Source organism: Manis javanica, chromosome 2, assembly GCF_040802235.1.
Source record: "Manis javanica isolate MJ-LG chromosome 2, MJ_LKY, whole genome shotgun sequence".
Taxonomy (NCBI): domain Eukaryota; kingdom Metazoa; phylum Chordata; class Mammalia; order Pholidota; family Manidae; genus Manis; species Manis javanica.
Genome location: NC_133157.1, coordinates 201813676 through 201832516, shown reverse-complemented (window position 1 = coordinate 201832516; position 18841 = coordinate 201813676). Strand labels below are relative to the sequence as shown.

At 31.7% G+C, this 18841-nt stretch overlaps 1 protein-coding gene across 9 annotated transcripts in view; it reads left to right on the top strand.

Annotated features, from left to right (window-relative positions):
• The window catches only part of TAF2 (TATA-box binding protein associated factor 2), a 132835-nt gene that overhangs the window by 28697 nt on the left and 85297 nt on the right, over positions 1 to 18841 (top strand). For 7 of the 9 annotated variants that reach the window (XR_012128389.1, XR_012128388.1, XM_073230011.1 and 4 more), the window contains 12 exons: positions 71 to 212; positions 1683 to 1914; positions 4379 to 4563; positions 5618 to 5731; positions 6904 to 7003; positions 8583 to 8668; positions 11409 to 11544; positions 12558 to 12712; positions 13395 to 13509; positions 13861 to 13970; positions 15568 to 15633; positions 17549 to 17801. Coding sequence is in view for 7 of the 9 variants with exons in the window: in XM_073230011.1 (XP_073086112.1) it covers positions 71 to 212; positions 1683 to 1914; positions 4379 to 4563; positions 5618 to 5731; positions 6904 to 7003; positions 8583 to 8668; positions 11409 to 11544; positions 12558 to 12712; positions 13395 to 13509; positions 13861 to 13970; positions 15568 to 15633; positions 17549 to 17801 (1694 nt within the window). In the remaining 2 variants the exon portion in view is untranslated. The remainder of the gene's footprint in view (positions 1 to 70; positions 213 to 1682; positions 1915 to 4378; positions 4564 to 5617; positions 5732 to 6903; positions 7004 to 8582; positions 8669 to 11408; positions 11545 to 12557; positions 12713 to 13394; positions 13510 to 13860; positions 13971 to 15567; positions 15634 to 17548; positions 17802 to 18841) is intronic. The other 2 variants (XM_073230013.1, XM_073230012.1) reach the window with 2 other exon arrangements.

Sequence of the window (18841 nt, the reverse complement as noted above, 5' to 3'; positions counted from 1 at the left end):
TAGTATACAGACCACTGTTACTTAATTATGTATTTATACAGTGATATATGTGTGTATTTATTTGTTGCAGAATTAAAGGTCCTAAAGATACACATCAACTTTTCTTTGGATCAGCCAAAAGGAGGTCTTCATTTTGTGGTACCCAGTGTAGAGGGAAGTATGGCAGAGAGAGGTGCTCATGTTTTCTCTTGTGGGTATCAAAATTCCACAAGGTAGATTATTAATTCTTATATGTTTCAGTTAATCTCATTTTTCAGTTGCATTTTTTTCTGTGTATATGCAATATTTGTATTTAGGGTAAGATGGGAAGTGTAAGTGTCTCACATTTCTACATCTTCCTAATCTTGTTTCATTAGTCATTCCTCCTTAATCCTGTGTCTTCCCTCTTCTCTTTCCTTTTCAGGTCTACCATACTAATATAATCTCAGTTTTTGTTTTTTTTTAACTTCATGTTGAAAACGACATCTTACAGAAAATTACAAAAATTGTAAATAGAAGTTCAGTAAATTTTCACAAGTAAACAAACCATATAATCCATTTGTTTGTTTCCATGTAAACAAACAAATCCATGTAAAACAAAGTCACGTCACAAAAAAGAATGTTAACATGACAGAGCCCCACCCCCCTTCCATTTTCATTTGCTACTTCCTCACCTGATATCCTCCTGCCTAAGTGTAAGCACTATCCTGATTTCTAAAATACCATCCTTGACAGCACCTGTTTTGAACTTGATGTTAAAAAAAGCATATGCATTATGCTTTTTATATCTGGCTTTTTTGTTCAACACTACGGCAATGAGATTTACCTTCGTTGTTGTGTGTAATTATTCATTCTCATCTCTATAGTTAACTACATGTTATTAAAATATCTTGTAATATGTGTACTTTACTCAGGTTACTATAATAACCCTCAGATTATTAACTCCTCCACACAAGGGATGATGCCTTGTATGTGTTTTAGTACTAAGTATAGACCCTGGCACGTAACATAAACTATCCTGAATTGATAGCAAGGTCAAACAAATTTTCTATTTATTTATTTATTTTAGTAAGGTATCATTAATATACAATCTTATGAAGGTTTCACATGAGCAACAACGTGGTTACTACATTCACCCATATTATTGAGTCCCTCCCCCACATTCCATTGTCACTGTCCATCAGTCTAGTAAGATGCTATAGAGTCACTCCTTGTCTTCTGTGTGTTATACTCAGACAGAATTTTTATTTCTGCCTCTACCAGCACTGTTTGAATTTATACAGTACATCACATACTTGAAAATGCAGTTTCCTGACTTACGAATAGGTTCTGAATATTGTATTTTTAAAACCTTATTATAAGTTTTTTTTGCTGAAAATGCTAGATAAAAACTGACTAATGGTGAATATACAAATGAAAATTATTTTTATTTTAAAAATGGGAAACTGCAGAATTGTTTATCTTTTTAGGGTTTGAACTGGCAGTACCACATGATATATTTTCTTAATATTACAAATAATATTTGGAGATGGATTTCTGTTTTAGTCAAATTCTTTCAAGTTGCACAGTAAAAAGCTTCAGTGTGCAAATAGCTTAAGTTTCTTTTTGTTTGTATTCTACAAATGTTAAAATAACTTAGAAGTGGGGAAAATAAATGTAGATTATACTTCAATGCATTTCTGTACTGTTGATCTTTTCTCTAGATTTTGGTTCCCATGTGTTGATTCATATTCTGAATTATGTACATGGAAATTGGAATTTACAGTAGATGCTGCAATGGTGGCTGTTTCCAATGGAGATTTGGTGGAGACAGTGTATACTCATGATATGAGGAAGAAGACCTTCCATTACATGCTTACCATCCCAACAGCTGCCTCAAATATCTCCTTGGCCATTGGACCTTTTGAAATACTTGTAGATCCGTATATGCATGAGGTAAGTCATAGCTTCTTGCTCCTCTCTGTACTCTTACCCTTTCTCTCCAGATAAGTTTTTCGTAACCAAGTTTTTCTTAACCTTTCTTTAACTATTAAGAATATCACTAGAGAGAAAAGGTTTCCTTATCTGATATATTTAATGATGTAAAATTTTGAATGAGTGAGTTCTTTTTAAAATGTTGTCATACTAAAATTTAACATTTTTTTCAACAGAGGGCTTTGTATTCCAGAAGATCTTCAAGTATACCTTGATTAGAGTATAAGTTGATTTCTGTAGCTAATTTGTGTTAATGTCATCTTAATGTTCAACATTATAAATGTTATAGTCCCATGATGGAATCTGAAATACTGCAGTTTCAAAATTAAAGAGCGAGTTTGTTCTCAGTTCAACATGTACAAAAGAAAAGAGAAAAGGCTGAGGCAGGGTTAGACTTTTGTCATCAAGGCTTCTCTCAGTTTCCTCCCATCTCATGTCTTGCCACAGATCTTATGTCAATTGATAGGCCAATAGTGCTATCCAAGCATGAGATTTCTGGTGGTTACAAAGTGACTCATTCTTTATTGACCCTCCTGACTTTTGTACGTGCTTAAAGTAACATTTGAATGGATCTCTTTTTTTTTTTATTCTTAGTTCTTCGTTGTTTCAATTTTAGTTGGATTTATTTCTTTTTAAATAAAAGGTTTATATTATGACCATGTATATCTTAGCATTTCTTTCAGTTCTTTGGGCAAAAATAGAGGGCAACCACAGTTAGATTGTTATTAAGTTTCTCAGTCTTTTTATATTTGCTTTCCTGAAATTCACAAAATTAAAAAAATCACTCATAGAAGATTAGAGATATTTTATGAATGGTTTTGCTTTTGCTCTCTCGACTATGACTTTAAATTATATTTACTCTTCATATATTTTGCATGTTAACCCCTTATCAGATAAATCATTTATGAATATATTCTCCTTACTATATAGGTTGCCTTTTTGTTCTGCTGATGGTGTCCTTTGCTATACAGAAGCTTTTTAGTTTGATATGGTCCCACTTGTTAATTTTTTATTTTACTTTCCTTGCCCAAGGAGATGTATCCAGGGAAAAAATGGCTCAAACTTATTATGTTCAAGAGATTTTTGCCTATGTTTTCTACTTACTTTGTATTTTGGAAGAATTTTTTTTTCCTACTCTGAGCTATTGGATGGGAGAAAGGTAAATGACAGTCAAGAAATATTTTCTTGAATACTTAGAAGCCATAACTTAGTCCTTTTCTGTTTCATATAGTTTTACTGCATTATCCGTAAATTTGCTATCATGTAGGTTTTTCTAAAAGTGAATCTTTTTTTGGATGAGTTGTATGTTATTTTTTATTTGTGTACAAAGAAGAGTGCTAATCATGGTGCAGTTTGAACGCTGACCATTAATAATACATAGATGCTTACCATTCATTTATGGTGATCTGTAATCTGTTTTTATATAGTGGTGTGAGAAGAATAATTTTTATCATACATTAAAAACTTTCCTTGCCTCTACAACCCTATAGTAATTGGAACTCTTTAACATATCTTTCAAGATCTTTTAGAATTTGATCCTGATTTTCCCTTTTAGCTTTTTTCCCATTGCTTTCTGATTTATCAATTTTATATTCAATATAATTTACTTAGATTTTTCTGACCGTATTGTACTTGTTTCTTTGACTCTGGATGTCCACTTTACATTTCCTTACCTATCAAACTTGTGTCCAATTCAGAAGACTACCTAAATTCAGCCTCCTGTGTGAAAACTTACTGGGTCATTCTACTCAGAGTAATTTTTGTCATTGTTAATGCTACTTATTTGGCATGTAATTGTAAAATAGGATGAGATGGTGTGTGATATTTGAGTGGCTATGTCCAAGGTGGGATGTTAACATAGTAAGAAAATCAGAATTACTGTTTTTATTGCTGGCATTTCTTATTATCTCCTGCATAAGCTCTTCATCATTAAATATGTAGTTGAGATGTTAGAGGAGGACTACAGTAATGGTTTGTTACGTGTAATGAAGGTAGTATGATTAAAATTTATAACTATTAGTGTAGTACTGTGACAGGTGCAATAGTCACAAAATTAGATATCTGTGAGTCAAAGGAGGATTTGCACTAAGTCTTAGAAATTTAAATTATTTTTGTTTTGTATGCATATGCAGAAGAAAGTTTGATTAGGAACCAAAATTATATTTTCATTGGATCTAAACATTTCACAGACTTATATTTCATCATGAATTTAATTTTTAAGTTCAATGAATATTTGTGAACATAGTCAGTAAAAATAACCCTAATTTCACACCCATATTTTATTTCAGTGCCATGAATTTGTTAAAAAGAAAAAAAAGGATTTATATGAAGAAACTTTATTTATAATATAGATACTTAGAAAATTTAAAATATTAAAGTTAACATTTTCATTTAATGATATCCCTTCCCTGTTTTTTATTTTCAGGTTACTCATTTTTGTTTACCTCAACTTCTTCCATTGCTTAAACATACCACGTCATATCTTCATGAAGTTTTTGAATTTTATGAAGAAATTCTTACATGTCGATACCCATACTCCTGTTTTAAGACTGTATTCATTGATGAGGCTTATGTTGAAGTAGCTGCTTATGCTTCTATGAGCATTTTTAGGTGGGTATCTCTTTAAATTTTTTTTTTTAATCTCTTTAAATTTGAAATGCCTAAATCAGGGTCATGATGTGAAAACAGATTATTTCTATGTTTAAAACTTTTTCCCATTAATTTAGCTATGGTTGGTTTTGTGCAAGATACCATGTTTTTAAAAATTGAAACTATAGAAAAAGCATAAAAAATTTTCAAAATAACCCTAAAGACTCACATTATTTTCATTCAGAATTAACTGATACTAGCATTTTGCATATTTTTTAGTCGCTTTTTTGCTTATACAGTTTTAGGAAATCATGCAAGCTATTGTATGGATAACTAGTGGAGGTTTTTTCCTAGCACTGTTTAAAAATTCACTGATACTAGAAATTTGTTTGCAAAACAAAAAGAGAGAGTGAACTTCATTTTCTTTTTTTTATAGCCCTCCTTTCTTTTATTTCTTAAGAAGTTCCAAATTTAGAGATTTTATGCCTCAAGATAATTATTTTAACCTTTCTGGGCCTGAATTTTCTCATTTGTAAAATGGTAATAATAATGCCCTGCATTCTCCGAAGTGTTAGAAAAATCTTTTGGGTAAGTGTATTTGAGTAAATAATAGAGCCCCCAAAATTAGTATTTACTATTGAGATCTTTTAACATTAGAGAGCTCTTCATGGTAGGATCAGTTTCTGATTAACACATCAGCTTCCTCCTTCCCCCCAAAAAGAAAGATGTGAAAGCTCTGGGAGAATATTCTGGTCTTCCTATTTTATGTCTAACTTATATTCCCTTATTTTAGAAGTGTGATTATTTTCACAATTTAGGTTGGTAATGGGGATGGTAGTATAGCACAGAAAATATAGTTAATGGTTCTGTAACATCTTCCTACGTTGATAGATAGTGACTATACTGGAGAGGGTGAGGATTCAATAATATGGGTAATTGTTGAAACTGTTGTGTTGTATATTTGAAACCAACAGAAGATTCTATGTCAGTGATACTTTAATAAAAAAAAGTGTGATTATTTATTTAATTACTGCTTATTTCTTGGTTAAAATTAGCTGTCTTTTCTAAATTCCAGCACAAATCTGTTGCACAGTGCAATGATTATAGATGAGACACCTTTGACTAGAAGGTGTTTAGCCCAGTCCTTGGCCCAGCAGTTTTTTGGATGTTTCATATCCAGAATGTCTTGGTAAGTTCAAAATTTACAGCTACTGAGAAGAAGAATCAGGAAAGTTTATTTTTATTTTCTGTTCCTGCAATGTAAGCTGATCTTTGTCTTAACTGCAGATACTTAATTTAAAAGACACTATCCTATATATATTTTTTCAGACAAAAATAATGAGTATAAATTTCATCCTAAATTTTTGGCCATGAATTCAGAATAGTTAGTTTTGCAATTTGCAATAAGAATAAGGTAAGAAGTTTGAGAGCAAATGAAGCCTTGAACTTGCAGAAAACTATCATTAGAATTCTAATTCATGTTCAGTGCAATTGGTAATGTTCAAGATAATCGTTAAGGCAAAATAATGGTTCTCTATAATAATGATAATGATGTAAGGATTTTCCTATTAGTGCTTAACTTTGTACTAATTTACTTAAAAGATGAGAGAGATGAGAATGCTTTTTATTTTCTTTTTAACTTGAATTTGAAGAGATACATGAAACTCCCTTAAGATTATAATTTTGATCATTCTGTGCTATATCTAGTATGTGAATCTTGGTTTCTTTTTCTATCTTGTTAGAGGGGTGAGGACAAGAGGGTAAGGTCTGTTGATTTGTAATTTTCCTAAAATTGAATGAGAAACTTTTATCAAAGAATAGTTCCTGAAACATGGTAGGCAAAATGTTTGAGTGAATGAATGGATTAAACATACAAATGAATAAATGAATGAATGGTGTCAGTTTGTCAATTGTCCTTACGCTTGAGAAACCAAAAATAAATTAAGTAATTGAACTTTAGGCTTTGGAATCCTGCTGGTAATTATATATGAAATTGGCAAATGTGGACTTTTAAGAATTGAGCTGTACAGTTCTGGCAATACTTCCTTAGAGGCAGGCAGTATGGACAGAGTTGGACAACAGCGAAGCAGCACTGCCAGAGCACAGCACAAACTGTAGGTACATTATACTTGAAATAAGACTGTAGAGCAGTCTTGTAATTACAGGTGAAGCCAGATAGGAAGAAGGTAATGGACAAGTAGAACCCAACCGGAAGAAGTGGGAAACCAAATAGTTTGTTAAGAACTTAATTTTCTTTAAGAAGGCAGAGAAGTACACACTATGCTTGTTTTGTTCTCCCCTTTGTCCTTATCTGAAGAATTTTTATGATCAAAGAAGTTTATATTTTGACTTTTTGCTTAGGTCTGATGAATGGGTACTGAAGGGAATTTCAGGCTATATTTATGGACTTTGGATGAAAAAAACTTTTGGTGTTAATGAATATCGCCACTGGATCAAAGAGGTACAAGCATATCTATTATCCACTTAGAAGTCAGTATTAGAAGTTATTATGTTAGTGTTTTGATTGCTGAGTCACATGTTCTTTATTTTTAATAATTGTAAAATGCTTTTTGTCATTTGAAAGTTCCTAATTTTTCTCAGCAATGTGAGAATCACTATATTGCAAAAGAATAATGGTTTGTTCTATCTAGTTTCCATTCAGTGTTGGCTTCCAAAGACATTTTTTGCTAATGAAAATAATATTTAAGCTCCTTCAACATCAACTTAGCTATTAGATACATCCCAGCTTCTTACAGTGGTCATTTTTAATGTAATTCTGTACTTCGTATATTTGTTTAGACTTAGAGCCAGATTCTGGAGTCAGATTTCTTTTCAACCTGCCTCATACATTTACAAGCTTTGTGACTTTGGCTAATCTTTCCAAACCTCATCTGTATAAAGAGAGTGGTAGTAGTATCTACCCCCATGAAGGGGATTATGAGACATTGTATGTGTAATCTGCAGGGTGCTTTGTACATTTTAAGTGCTTTACATTTTATGCTGGCAAGTTATATCAGTGAGTTTATGTTTACTGTCATTGTCACATTTTTAAATTTAAAGATATGGCCAAAAAGAAATCATCTGTATTTTGCCAAGCCCATTCGTTTAGCTTCTTCTTTCTCAGGTGGAAAAATTTAAATCTTTAATATCCTTGTTAAGTAGACCCTTCCACCTTTCCCCTTATCTGATTTTATATATGTTCATCACCCAACTTAAACTCAAGTAAGCTGAAAGTAATTGCAAAAGATTTCAAACATGTGAAACTATGAAAGAATTCATACATATATAACTGGTAGAATACAGTCTTCATTTCAGGAGCTATTAATGAAGGGGAAAAACATACAGTATTTACAATGTTTTGGGCACTATTAAAAACATTTTATAAATATTAACTATCTTAATACTAAATACCCTGTTATTATCCCCATTTTACAGATGAGGAAACAGTCACAGAGAGGATAAGTTATTTGGCCTAAGTTAACAAAGCTAGTAAGTAGTAAAATCAGAATTCAAACTTGGCTTTTTAACACTTCACTTTGATTTTTACCACCTATACTACTTGTATGTTATTTAAACTAGTCATGAGTTTCCAGCACAATTGTGTTGTCTTTTTTTCACTTAAACTTGTTTTACTTTGATCTATGTCATATTTGAGAAGACTGGAAAAGTTTTAAAATGATAGATTCCTGATATAATCTTATCCCCATTTTTTTTTCTTTAACTTGCCTCCACCAGAAGCAAAATACAGAGAAGAAATAAACTTGAAACACAGGTCAGAGAAGTTAGGAAGAGCCATTAGGAAATGGTGCCAGGCTACTGGCCAGCTCTAAAGTCACAAAGTAGTAAAGGGTTTTTGCTCTATCATTCAGCCAGCTGTGTAGTCTATTTTGTTTATGAGAACATAAACTACTCTACAAATATATTTAATTTATTTTAAGAAATTTATGTTCTAGTTCCAGGAAATGAGAAATCATATTTAAGTTCTAAATTTGATACGAAAAAAAATTTTCACTGACTCCTATTTTTATATCTTTCTTTAGGAACTAGACAAGATAGTGGCATATGAACTAAAAACTGGTGGAGTTTTACTACACCCCATATTTGGTGGAGGAAAAGAGAAGGATAAGTATGTTTATTATCTAGAGATAATATTATGAAACTTGTCTTACGGGATCACTCTTTTGGGGTTGCTTCTACTTGTGTCGAGGCCCACACAGGCGAAAGGAGTAGTGATAATAGTTTGTGATGATATTGAGGTCACAAACACTGGTAGTAGTCTCATTATTCCTGTCGTCACTTCATTGTTGTCACTGTATGTGATAGCTATAAATGGACTGAAACGTTAAAGACTCTTAACAAATACAAGGTTTTCTCTTGTCTGTGTTAATTTCCTGATGTTGAAATATGCTATATTCATAAAAGTTTAAAAGTAATGGAAACAATTATTTTGCTATGCATTACTGATTTTTGTTAAAGTCTGAGTAGATAATTTCAGCATCAGGATATCATACCTACACCTATTTATCTGAATGGTCACCTACCTAGACACTTATTTACTCTTTCCTTTTATTTCCCTCCCTTACCTTACTTCCTTTCTTTCCCTTACTCTTTTCTGTTTATTAGCAAGTCACTATAAAGGAGATAGCCACTTATAACAAAATAATGGTGCTAGTAGGTGATCTTATTTCTAGGTTCCATGGAGACCCTAAGGGAATATGGATTGAATTAGATGGGAAAATTTTTCTGTATTTTCACTAACCGTTAATTGAAATTTTATATTTCCTTAATTAAGAATGTAGGCAATAGAAAATGGCTTTGTGAAAATAGAAATCATGGGTATTTTCCTGTTACATAATAATTGTTAGCAGATATCTTGAAATATTCTTTGCACTCATCACTACCTCAAAATTGTGACAGTAGAGCATTGCTAGATCTTGTTATTTAATGCATTAATAAACTAGCACTTTTATTGGTATATAATTTTTTTTTATTTTGGTAACTGTATTTCCTTATATTTGGTTTCTGTGTAATTCTGTATACTTTGTTTTGTGAATTTAAAAGTTTCTCACATGCGGCCTATAGGATTAACCAGACTGCCAAGTGTCTAAAAGCAAAACAAAGGCTAAAAACTTGAAGTTGTGCAACTAGTAGCCTTTTTGTTATTGTATCATGGTCACTGAGAAAATATTAAATCACTGGGAAAGCACAGGAATTTGGAGTTAGACGAATATAGTTTATTGCTATTAATTTTTGTGATTTAAGAAAATTGCATACCTTTCTCAGTGTGTGTGTGTGTATCTTGAAATGTATAAAATGACAGTGATGATACATCTTAATCAGGTTGATTATGACGATTAATTAAAATAAATCTTCATGTGTACTATGTATCACTAAATAAATAGTAGTTCCTTTCACTTTCTTACCCCTGACTGCCTGCTGTTGGATGACACTTCCCCAGTATGGAGCAGTCCCATTGTGTATAAATATTATTTACACTAAATTCTTTTACCTTGATTCTGTCATTTATTTAGTTCTTATTGTATGTTTAATTTTTAAAATTTGTGTATGGAAACAGCACATGAATACATGCTGTTTGAAGAAATTCGAAGCAAGATAATTGACAAGCATGTGGAGTAAAAAATAAAAAGCCTTCTTTAACCACTCCTGACTTCCACGTTTCTCTCCTTGAAGATAACCATGATCATAAGTATGGAATATTGCTTTAGGCCATTTTAATGTATGGCATTTACTCAATGTAAATCATTCATGTGTACTGTACTTTAAAAAAAAATTAACCATATCTATGTATTTTGGCAAGTATTCTATGTGACTACATAAATTTACTTTGTTCCATTTAAGAGTGCTATGTAGTACTCTATTATACCTTGGAATTTATGTAACCTTTTCCATATTGCTGTCCACTGCTAAGGCTTATAAATGGAAAGCTTTGAAGTAATAAGTAAAATATAAAAGTAATTTTTCAAGTATTTAATTTATAAATAATTTAAATTTCAGTATGCCATGTTTACAAGGAAGCATAATGACTACTCTTATTGATTGTGAGAGTATAATTTGGTGGTATGACTTTTGAAGGGTAATTTGTTGGTAACAAGCAAAATTTTAGAATGGATAATTTTTAGATTCAGCATGTCCACTTCTAGGTATGTTATCCTATAGAAATTCTTCTTCTAGGTTTTTGCAATACAGTAATACTTGCACATGTGTAAGAAGACATTCACTTCACTGTTACTTGAAATAGTGAAAAATTGTTAACATCCTAAATTCATATATGTCACAAATATTTTCTACTAGACTATACCTTTCTTTTAATTTACTGATGCTCTCTTTCATTGTCAGTATTTTTAATTTTTAACATAGTCTGCTCTTTATGTCTGCTAGATAGTGTATTTTTTCTTAGCAAATTTTTCTTACCCCAGAATTTTGAAAAGAAATTTTTTCCTTTATTTTCTTGTAGGACTTTTATAATTGTTTTTTTCTTATATATGTAATCCATCTTCAGTGTTTTTTGCACATGATATCTTGGGATATCAGTTAGTATTGCATTGATTGTATTGATGAATTCGGAATGAAATATTTACACTTTTGTGTCTTCTTGACTAGGAGCTTGGCATGTGTTTCCATTTATTCAAGCTTTCCTTTATGTCCTTTCATAAAATTTTATAATTTTCTTCCAGTTAAATTTATTTTTATATGTTTCCAAGTCTTTGTTGCTTTCTTCCTAAGGTAATTGCTAAGGTATTCCCATGAGATTTTTGATGTATTGTTTTGATGTAGCCATAAATTTATTGTTTATTTAACATTAAAGTTTGTTATATTAAGTAAATCTCTCTACTTTTATTTTTTAGTCCAGCATCCCATCTACACTTTTCTATCAAGCATCCACATACACTTTCCTGGGAATACTACACTATGTTTCAATGTAAAGCTCACCTTGTAATGAGATTGATTGAAAATAGGATCAGTATGGAATTTATGCTACAAGTGAGTATTAAAGCTAAGAACTTAACAGTTGTAAAGAAGGATCTGTATGTGTATAATCTGAATACTAATTTGTAGAATAACCAGGGCATCTGGGTTTATTTCTGGAGTTCTGCTACTAATTGGATGATTGCCTACTAAGTAAACTGTGCTTTTTGTTTCTTTTTCCTCAGGTTTAGGATAGGTGTCAGTTCATGACCCACTTAGTGCAAGATTATTATGAAGATAAAATTAGAATGTGAGGGTGAAAGTTATTCCTTTTTATGCATATCATTTTATGTTCAGCATTATTTAGAATAGTATGGATGAAGTCAGAAATGTTTTCAGTAGAAAAAAGCAAACCTATCTAAACGAATTTTTTTTTTTTTTGTCTATTACCAAATTCTGCCATATACTTTCAGCAAGTTTTGCTCTAAGTAGTTGAGGTAGTAGAAACAAGATGTATTATAAATCTCCAACTGTTTTTTTCCCATTGATAATGTTCTTGGATGTGAGTGAAAAATAACTTTTGAATAATCTTTTTTAAAAAGCATTTAAAATTTGCCCCAGAGTTGTCTCTTTAATCCTGTGCTTTACTTTGCCTTTAAAGGACAGAAATATTAAATGAGAGAGCATAATGAGCCTGTCAACTATTTATAGAGTGATATATATCTTAATGAGTGCTCTCAACATCTTAAATAATTTTTCTATGTAAAGCTCATAGCACAGTAAATTAGAGATATTATACATTATTCTTACTGTACTTCTTAGAAGTGCAATATTCACTGTTTATCCAGATGATCATTAAAATTCAATTATGTTTAGAGATAGAATGGTTTTGTGATCTGGCTTAATGCTTTAAGTTTTTGCATGTTTCTACTGATAATAATCTTTAGAGCAATCTATGTAGTAAGTGAAATTATTGTCTTTTATAATTGACTAATAAAGTTATAGTGCAAAGTGGGGATAGTACAGAATTAAAAACAATGCGTATTAATGTTATGCAAACTTACTTAATGGTGCTTTTATCCTTATAGGTTTTCAATAAACTGTTAAGTTTGGCTAGTACTGCTTCATCTCAGAAGTTCCAGTCACATATGTGGAGTCAGATGTTGGTTTCCACATCTGGGTTTTTGAAATCCATCTCAAATGTTTCTGGCAAAGACATCCAGCCTTTAATAAAGCAGTGGGTGTATCCTTTTCAATAGCAGTGCAGCAAAAGTGGGGAGGGAATAAGGTTATATATGTAAGGGAAAGGAGGAAGAAGAGGGATTTGGAGGATGAAAGGAGGTAAGAAATATTTAAATTTCTAAATTATAGTAAAAATAACCAGAACTGTAAATAATTTCTTCTAAGAAACCTACCTGATCATTGAGATACATACACATACAAACATTTTTATTTGTAAAATTTGGCGTACATTTTTAGTACTTTTTAGTGTGTGATTTTAGCATTAGATTTGTTGGTGGGGGGAGCATATAATCCACCAGACAGGTGTGTGCAATTACTCATAAAGTGCAATGGTTTAGTTGCTTTTAAATGTGGTTAGAGGTTGGCATAGCTTAAGTAGTATCTTGGAACTTCTCAGTTTTTACATTTTTCATTTCAAAATACTATTACATTAATAACCCAGTAAAGTGGTTTTGCTTCTTTCAAAACACAAATTTCTTAACGTTTCAGAAATTTTGTTTAAATCTGGGTTAACATTTTCACAAGAATTTTGAATACTATGCCACCTGGTTTACAGTGAAATGTGCTCTGAAGCTTTGAACTGGTGGGAATACATTTGAAAATTATTACTACCATAATGAATCATTTATTTTGTTAAGTATATATTCATTTCAGTATGCAAAGATCCCTTTACAATTCTTCAGAGACCAGAGTGGAGTGGTAAAATTTTATGGAAGTTTTGCATTTAATAGAAAACGAAATGTCTTGGAATTGGAAATAAAACAAGATTATACATCTCCTGGAACTCAGAAATATGTGGTAGGTTTATTCCAAAATGGCCTGTTGCAATGCTTACTCCCCTGTTTCAGAATAGGAAGGGTTATGGGTGGGGAGCTGGTTAGAAGTTTCATAATGGGATTTTGTTTGCAAAGAATGAAAATAGGAAAACACCAAGTGTAAATGAAGGTAAGAGAGGCTGTAGATGGAGATTACAGGAGAACAGATTTGCCCACTTTTCTCCTCCTTTGGTACCAATTACCTTCCTGTGCCTCCAGATACACATCTTGTACAGTACTATTTTATATCTTGGTTATATATACCTGTACACATAAAAATACATACTGGTATTTTTCTAGGACTGTCTTTGAATTAGTATGTTTCTTTTTAAAGGGACCACTTAAAGTGACAGTGCAAGAATTAGATGGATCCTTTAATCATACATTGCAAATTGAAGAAAACAGCCTTAAACATGATATACCCTGCCATTCCAAAAGCAGAAGGTAGGCATTGAATCATGACTGTAACTGAAGTTTATAGTACAACTATAAGTCTCACAGATTAAAATGCCAAAATAAAAATCCTAATGTTTTGAGTAGAGAACAGTGTTACCTTTATCTTTTTTTCCCCCATTTATTTGGTTAATATTTTGACATTTTTATCCATAGAATTTAATCACTAATTTAAAAATTTAAGTTTGAGAATCCTTTATTTTGTAGGGGAAGGGGGAGGTAGAATGGAAATGTGAGTTTTCGGAGCCAGGAAAAGTTCAAGAAAAATTGCTTAGGTTCATGCTTATTAGTCTCACTGGAGTAATCTATGCAGGAAATATTGGGAAATGATCACTAAATATGAAGGAAGGATCTGAATACGTGTCATGAAAAGCCCTTGCGTCTTCTTTATATTGTCTCTCTTCTCTGTATCACCACCATACCTTTACAGAACATTCTTGATGTCTTTCAAAGACACATTGTCAGTTTATTTTAAAAAGTGTAGAAGTTCATCTTTTATGTAATATATTTTTCTTTACCACTCTTTTCTTTTTACTCAGCCATTTGCATGTACTTTGAATAGTGAACGATGAGAACATTTTTTTTTATTAAGTTATCATTGATATACACTCTTATGAAGATTTCAGATGAGAACATTTTTGCGCTTTGCTGGTGAAAAATGTAGTAGTATCAGAATTTCAGGAACACAAGTCATATTCATTTGAGACTTTACATTGTAGACTTACTATAGACTAGACTACATTAGGTCATCTCAGACAGATGAGAATGTCACTTGATTTTGACAGTCGTCTGAGAGCTTGATTCTGAAATCTCCCTGTAACCATTCTGTCTCTGTGAAGATTCTTAGTTCAGAGTGAAATCCCCCCTTTATTGTGCTGTCTGTCTTTGAAATTGGGAACATCTGATTGCTATCCTTTGCATAGCATTTCCTCTGGTTTTTCTTCCATATGTCGTTTGAGTATTCTTTGGTGTGAGGAGCACAGGAAGCCTCTATCCTGTTGCCTGTTTTAATTTGTCCTCATCCATATTTTTAGTCTGGTATCCAGTAGATTTTGTGATTTAGGAGTAATTTGCAGAGAAGCAGTTGTTTTTATTTTGGCATATCTTAAATCTTTTGGATATTAATTGTATTAATTAGTACTGTTAAGATGTTTTCTAGTAAATCATTTATTTCATTTCATATAGGATAACACCTTCCCAATATATAGCACATGTTCAGAATTATTCATGTCTCATTTTAGGCCTGGTTAATTTTTCATTTTCTTAATAAAGAATTTCTTTACTGATAGATCTCTTATCTTTTCTATATAAAACTGCAGCTACCAGTTCTTAGGAATGCTTTAAGTTACATTTAATTATGTATTTCTGCTTTTTGTTAAACTTATCCGGGAGACATTTCAATATCATTTACTTCATTCCCTTCAGCTTCAAAATAGATTTTGTTGTGTTTAAATTCATTCTCAGGATATCTTCATCCTTAGTATATCTCTCAATGTGTGAGATCTTTAATTTGAACATCAGCAGGTATTTTTCTCCTTTCAGAATTAGAAATGTCACAATTTTCAAACTTACTTTTCCTTAAATGTAGGAATAAGAAGAAAAAAATTCCACTGATGAATGGAGAAGAAGTTGATATGGACCTTTCTGCAATGGAGTAAGTTAGTTTAAACATGTATTTTCTGCCTTCTCATTTGTCTGTTATGTATATCTGAAAGTATGTAAATGTCCTAAATTAGTGCTTTTAAAACTTTTGAAAGGCAGTAGAAGCCTTATGTTAAAGACAAATCTTCATAAAATCATAATTCATCAAAAAGAGAAAAGTAAATTTAGCTTGGTCCAGGTGAAATTAAGAAGAAATACAGGATGACTGGAGTGGGCACAGCTGTGGATTAGCAGGTTTTTTACACCCCTATTGTCCTCTGGAGCAGTGCTTCTCAAATTACCCAAAATGAGCAATTTGGTCTTATTCCCCTATCTTCACATCACATAATTACAGATTGAAACCCCCAAATTAATATTTTCAGATGGAATTTCTTTGTGATGATTATCTTCTTATCCTTGGAGATAAATTTTTAACAAGCTAATGTGCTTGCCACTGACTTGGGGATCTTCTTAAAATGAAATTAATGATCCAGCACTAGCTTGCATTTCTAATAAGCTCTCAGGTGATACTGATTTTCTTTGTCTTTGAACAAGTTCCAGGGTGCTTTGAGCCTTTCTATATTTGCAAAACAATTTAAATATCACTGTTCTAAATTTTAGGTGTTAATATTTATTAATTAATTTCATTTTAAGTATAATATTGCTCAAGCTTTATTTTGTCCATCCATATTGTGCCTATATATATGTTTTATATAAAACACCTGTAATATTAAAAAACAGATGTAATTAGAGCTAACTTGGTTATTAGTACTGTTTTTATACCATTTATTTAATTTTTCCATATCAAGTGCCTGCCTTACCCTTACTATTGAGTGAAGCACCCAGTAGTATTTGGTGAATTGAAATTAGTATTTCAAGTGATCTTTTTTCTTTTTTAATGAAAGTATCATTGGTATGCAATCTTATGTTGGTTTCAAATATATACAGTTACCCGTATTATTAAATCCTCACCCCCTCTAGTGCGGTTACTATCTCTTAGTGTAGCAAGATGTTAAAGAGTCATTGAGTATATTTTCTGTGCTGTACTACCATCCCTGTGACCAACTTATATTGTGATTGCAAATTACTGTGCTCCTTTATGTCCTTCACTCTTTCCACTACCCTTCCCAACCCCTCCCTCTTGGTAACCACTAGTCCCTTCTCGGTGTCTGTGAGTTTACTGCTATTTTGTTCCTTCTGTTTTGTTTTGTTTTTATACTCCACAAATAAGTGAAATCATATGGTATTTGTCTTTCTCCGCCTGGCTTATTTCACTGAGCATAATATCAGGTGCTGTTCTTTTGGTAAAAGTGTTGACACAGTAGATTTTTTTTTTGATGAAGCATTGATAGACTGTTTTTTTAATTACTTGTTAATTCAAGAAGTTCGTGAGGATAAACTCATGATATGCCTCCAAATAGTGTTCGAAAATGGTGATCGTGAGTCTAGCATTTAAAAAAGTAATATTAAAAGTCTGTTTAAAAAACTAATTTATTAAAATATATCAATTCATTTTATAATCACAGATTGATTTCTAGTAAAAGGTGGCATTTATAGCCATAATTAATATTAGGTTATAGAAATGATATGGAGAAATTTGGTCTCATTCCCCTTTTTCACATCACATAATCAAAAGTCAAAATCCCAAATAATATCTTCAGATGGAATTTGTTTGTGATGATTATCTTCTTATCCTTGGAGACCTTTTTATTTTTTAGCAAGACTGATAATAGATTGGACATTGTGAGAGAGTTGAAATATGTTAAACATAATGAGAAAGTTGTCAGTGTGATTAAAAAAAATGAATACAGTAAAATTTCAGGCAGTCTTGAATACTACATATAAAAGGCAACCTGATTAATAAGTGCTTTGTTTTTTAAATGTATAAAATTGAAAAAATAAAAATGAAAATTGTATTTTCTTTTCAGTGCTGATTCACCTTTGCTGTGGATAAGGATAGACCCAGATATGTCGGTACTGAGAAAAGTCGAATTTGAACAAGCAGATTTTATGTGGCAGTACCAGCTCCGCTATGAGAGGGATGTTGTTGCCCAACAGGAGTCCATTTTGGCCTTGGAAAAGTTCCCTACTCCAGCATCTCGCCTTGCACTCACTGACATACTAGAACAGGAGCAGTGTTTCTACCGAGTGAGAATGTCAGCTTGCTTCTGCCTTGCAAAGGTGAGGTTATGTACAGGAGAAAGAAAACAAGATGACTGCTGCTATTGAAAATGAATTAAAATTCACTGTACTTTTTAATTTTACTTGCTAGCTAGTCCCTTGAAGGCTTTTGCCAAATGTTTAATAAGACTGATTTGAAAAAAACATATTTTGGTCTGACAATAAAGGCATCAAAATTTTATAATTGTCAAGATGAACATCAGATTTTAATAAAATGAAGGAATCTTTCACCATTTTATTCAGTCACCAACCATGTTGTTAAAGCAAAAAATGTCTTAGGTAAGAAATTCCTTGGTTTTGAGTGATTTTTCATATTATAGTACATGAAATCAGTTCATCTTTATTATCCCACTGTGATGATGATTTCATGTTGGTTCAGGTTTAGTAATCAGTATTAGTGATACATCACTTAAAAATGATAGGTTCTATAATTTAACATGCTAGAAAAGTTAATTTATTAAGAAAACTAAATATTTTTCTTTAGATGCAAAAAACGCTAAAGGAAGAATATGAAAACCAGAAAAAACAGACAAAAGTTTGGCCAGAAATACTAGGTTAAAAAGCATCATAGTAATAGGCTCATTCCCATTTAGTGACTCTCTTGCCTTCCGCATCCATTCGTCCAGCATTTCAGCAGATTATAATGGTTTAGATTTGTTCTTTCCTTAAAGGTAACTAGTGAGTAGTTGGATTCATATATTCTACTCAGATGTATGTGAGAAAACGTGATTGATTTTCTTTGATTATTATATGCTAAGGTTATAGTTTTATTGTTTCTTAAAGAGCTTTGTGATTTTTGCATACTAAATTCTTCGGTCCATAAAATTATAGACTATGTTATTTAAAGTTAGTTATAATTTCATTCTTTTCAGACTTGATTTTTTTTTTTTTTTTTTTTTTAAAGGACCAGGCAGTTCATTTGAGCACCAGTTCACAGGTGATGTTCCCCAGTCTGGCTATCACAGGCCAGGGAAGTCATGCTCAGCAGGGCAGGCAGCGAGTTTTTTTGTTTTTGTTTTTTTTTTTCAAGAAAATGAACA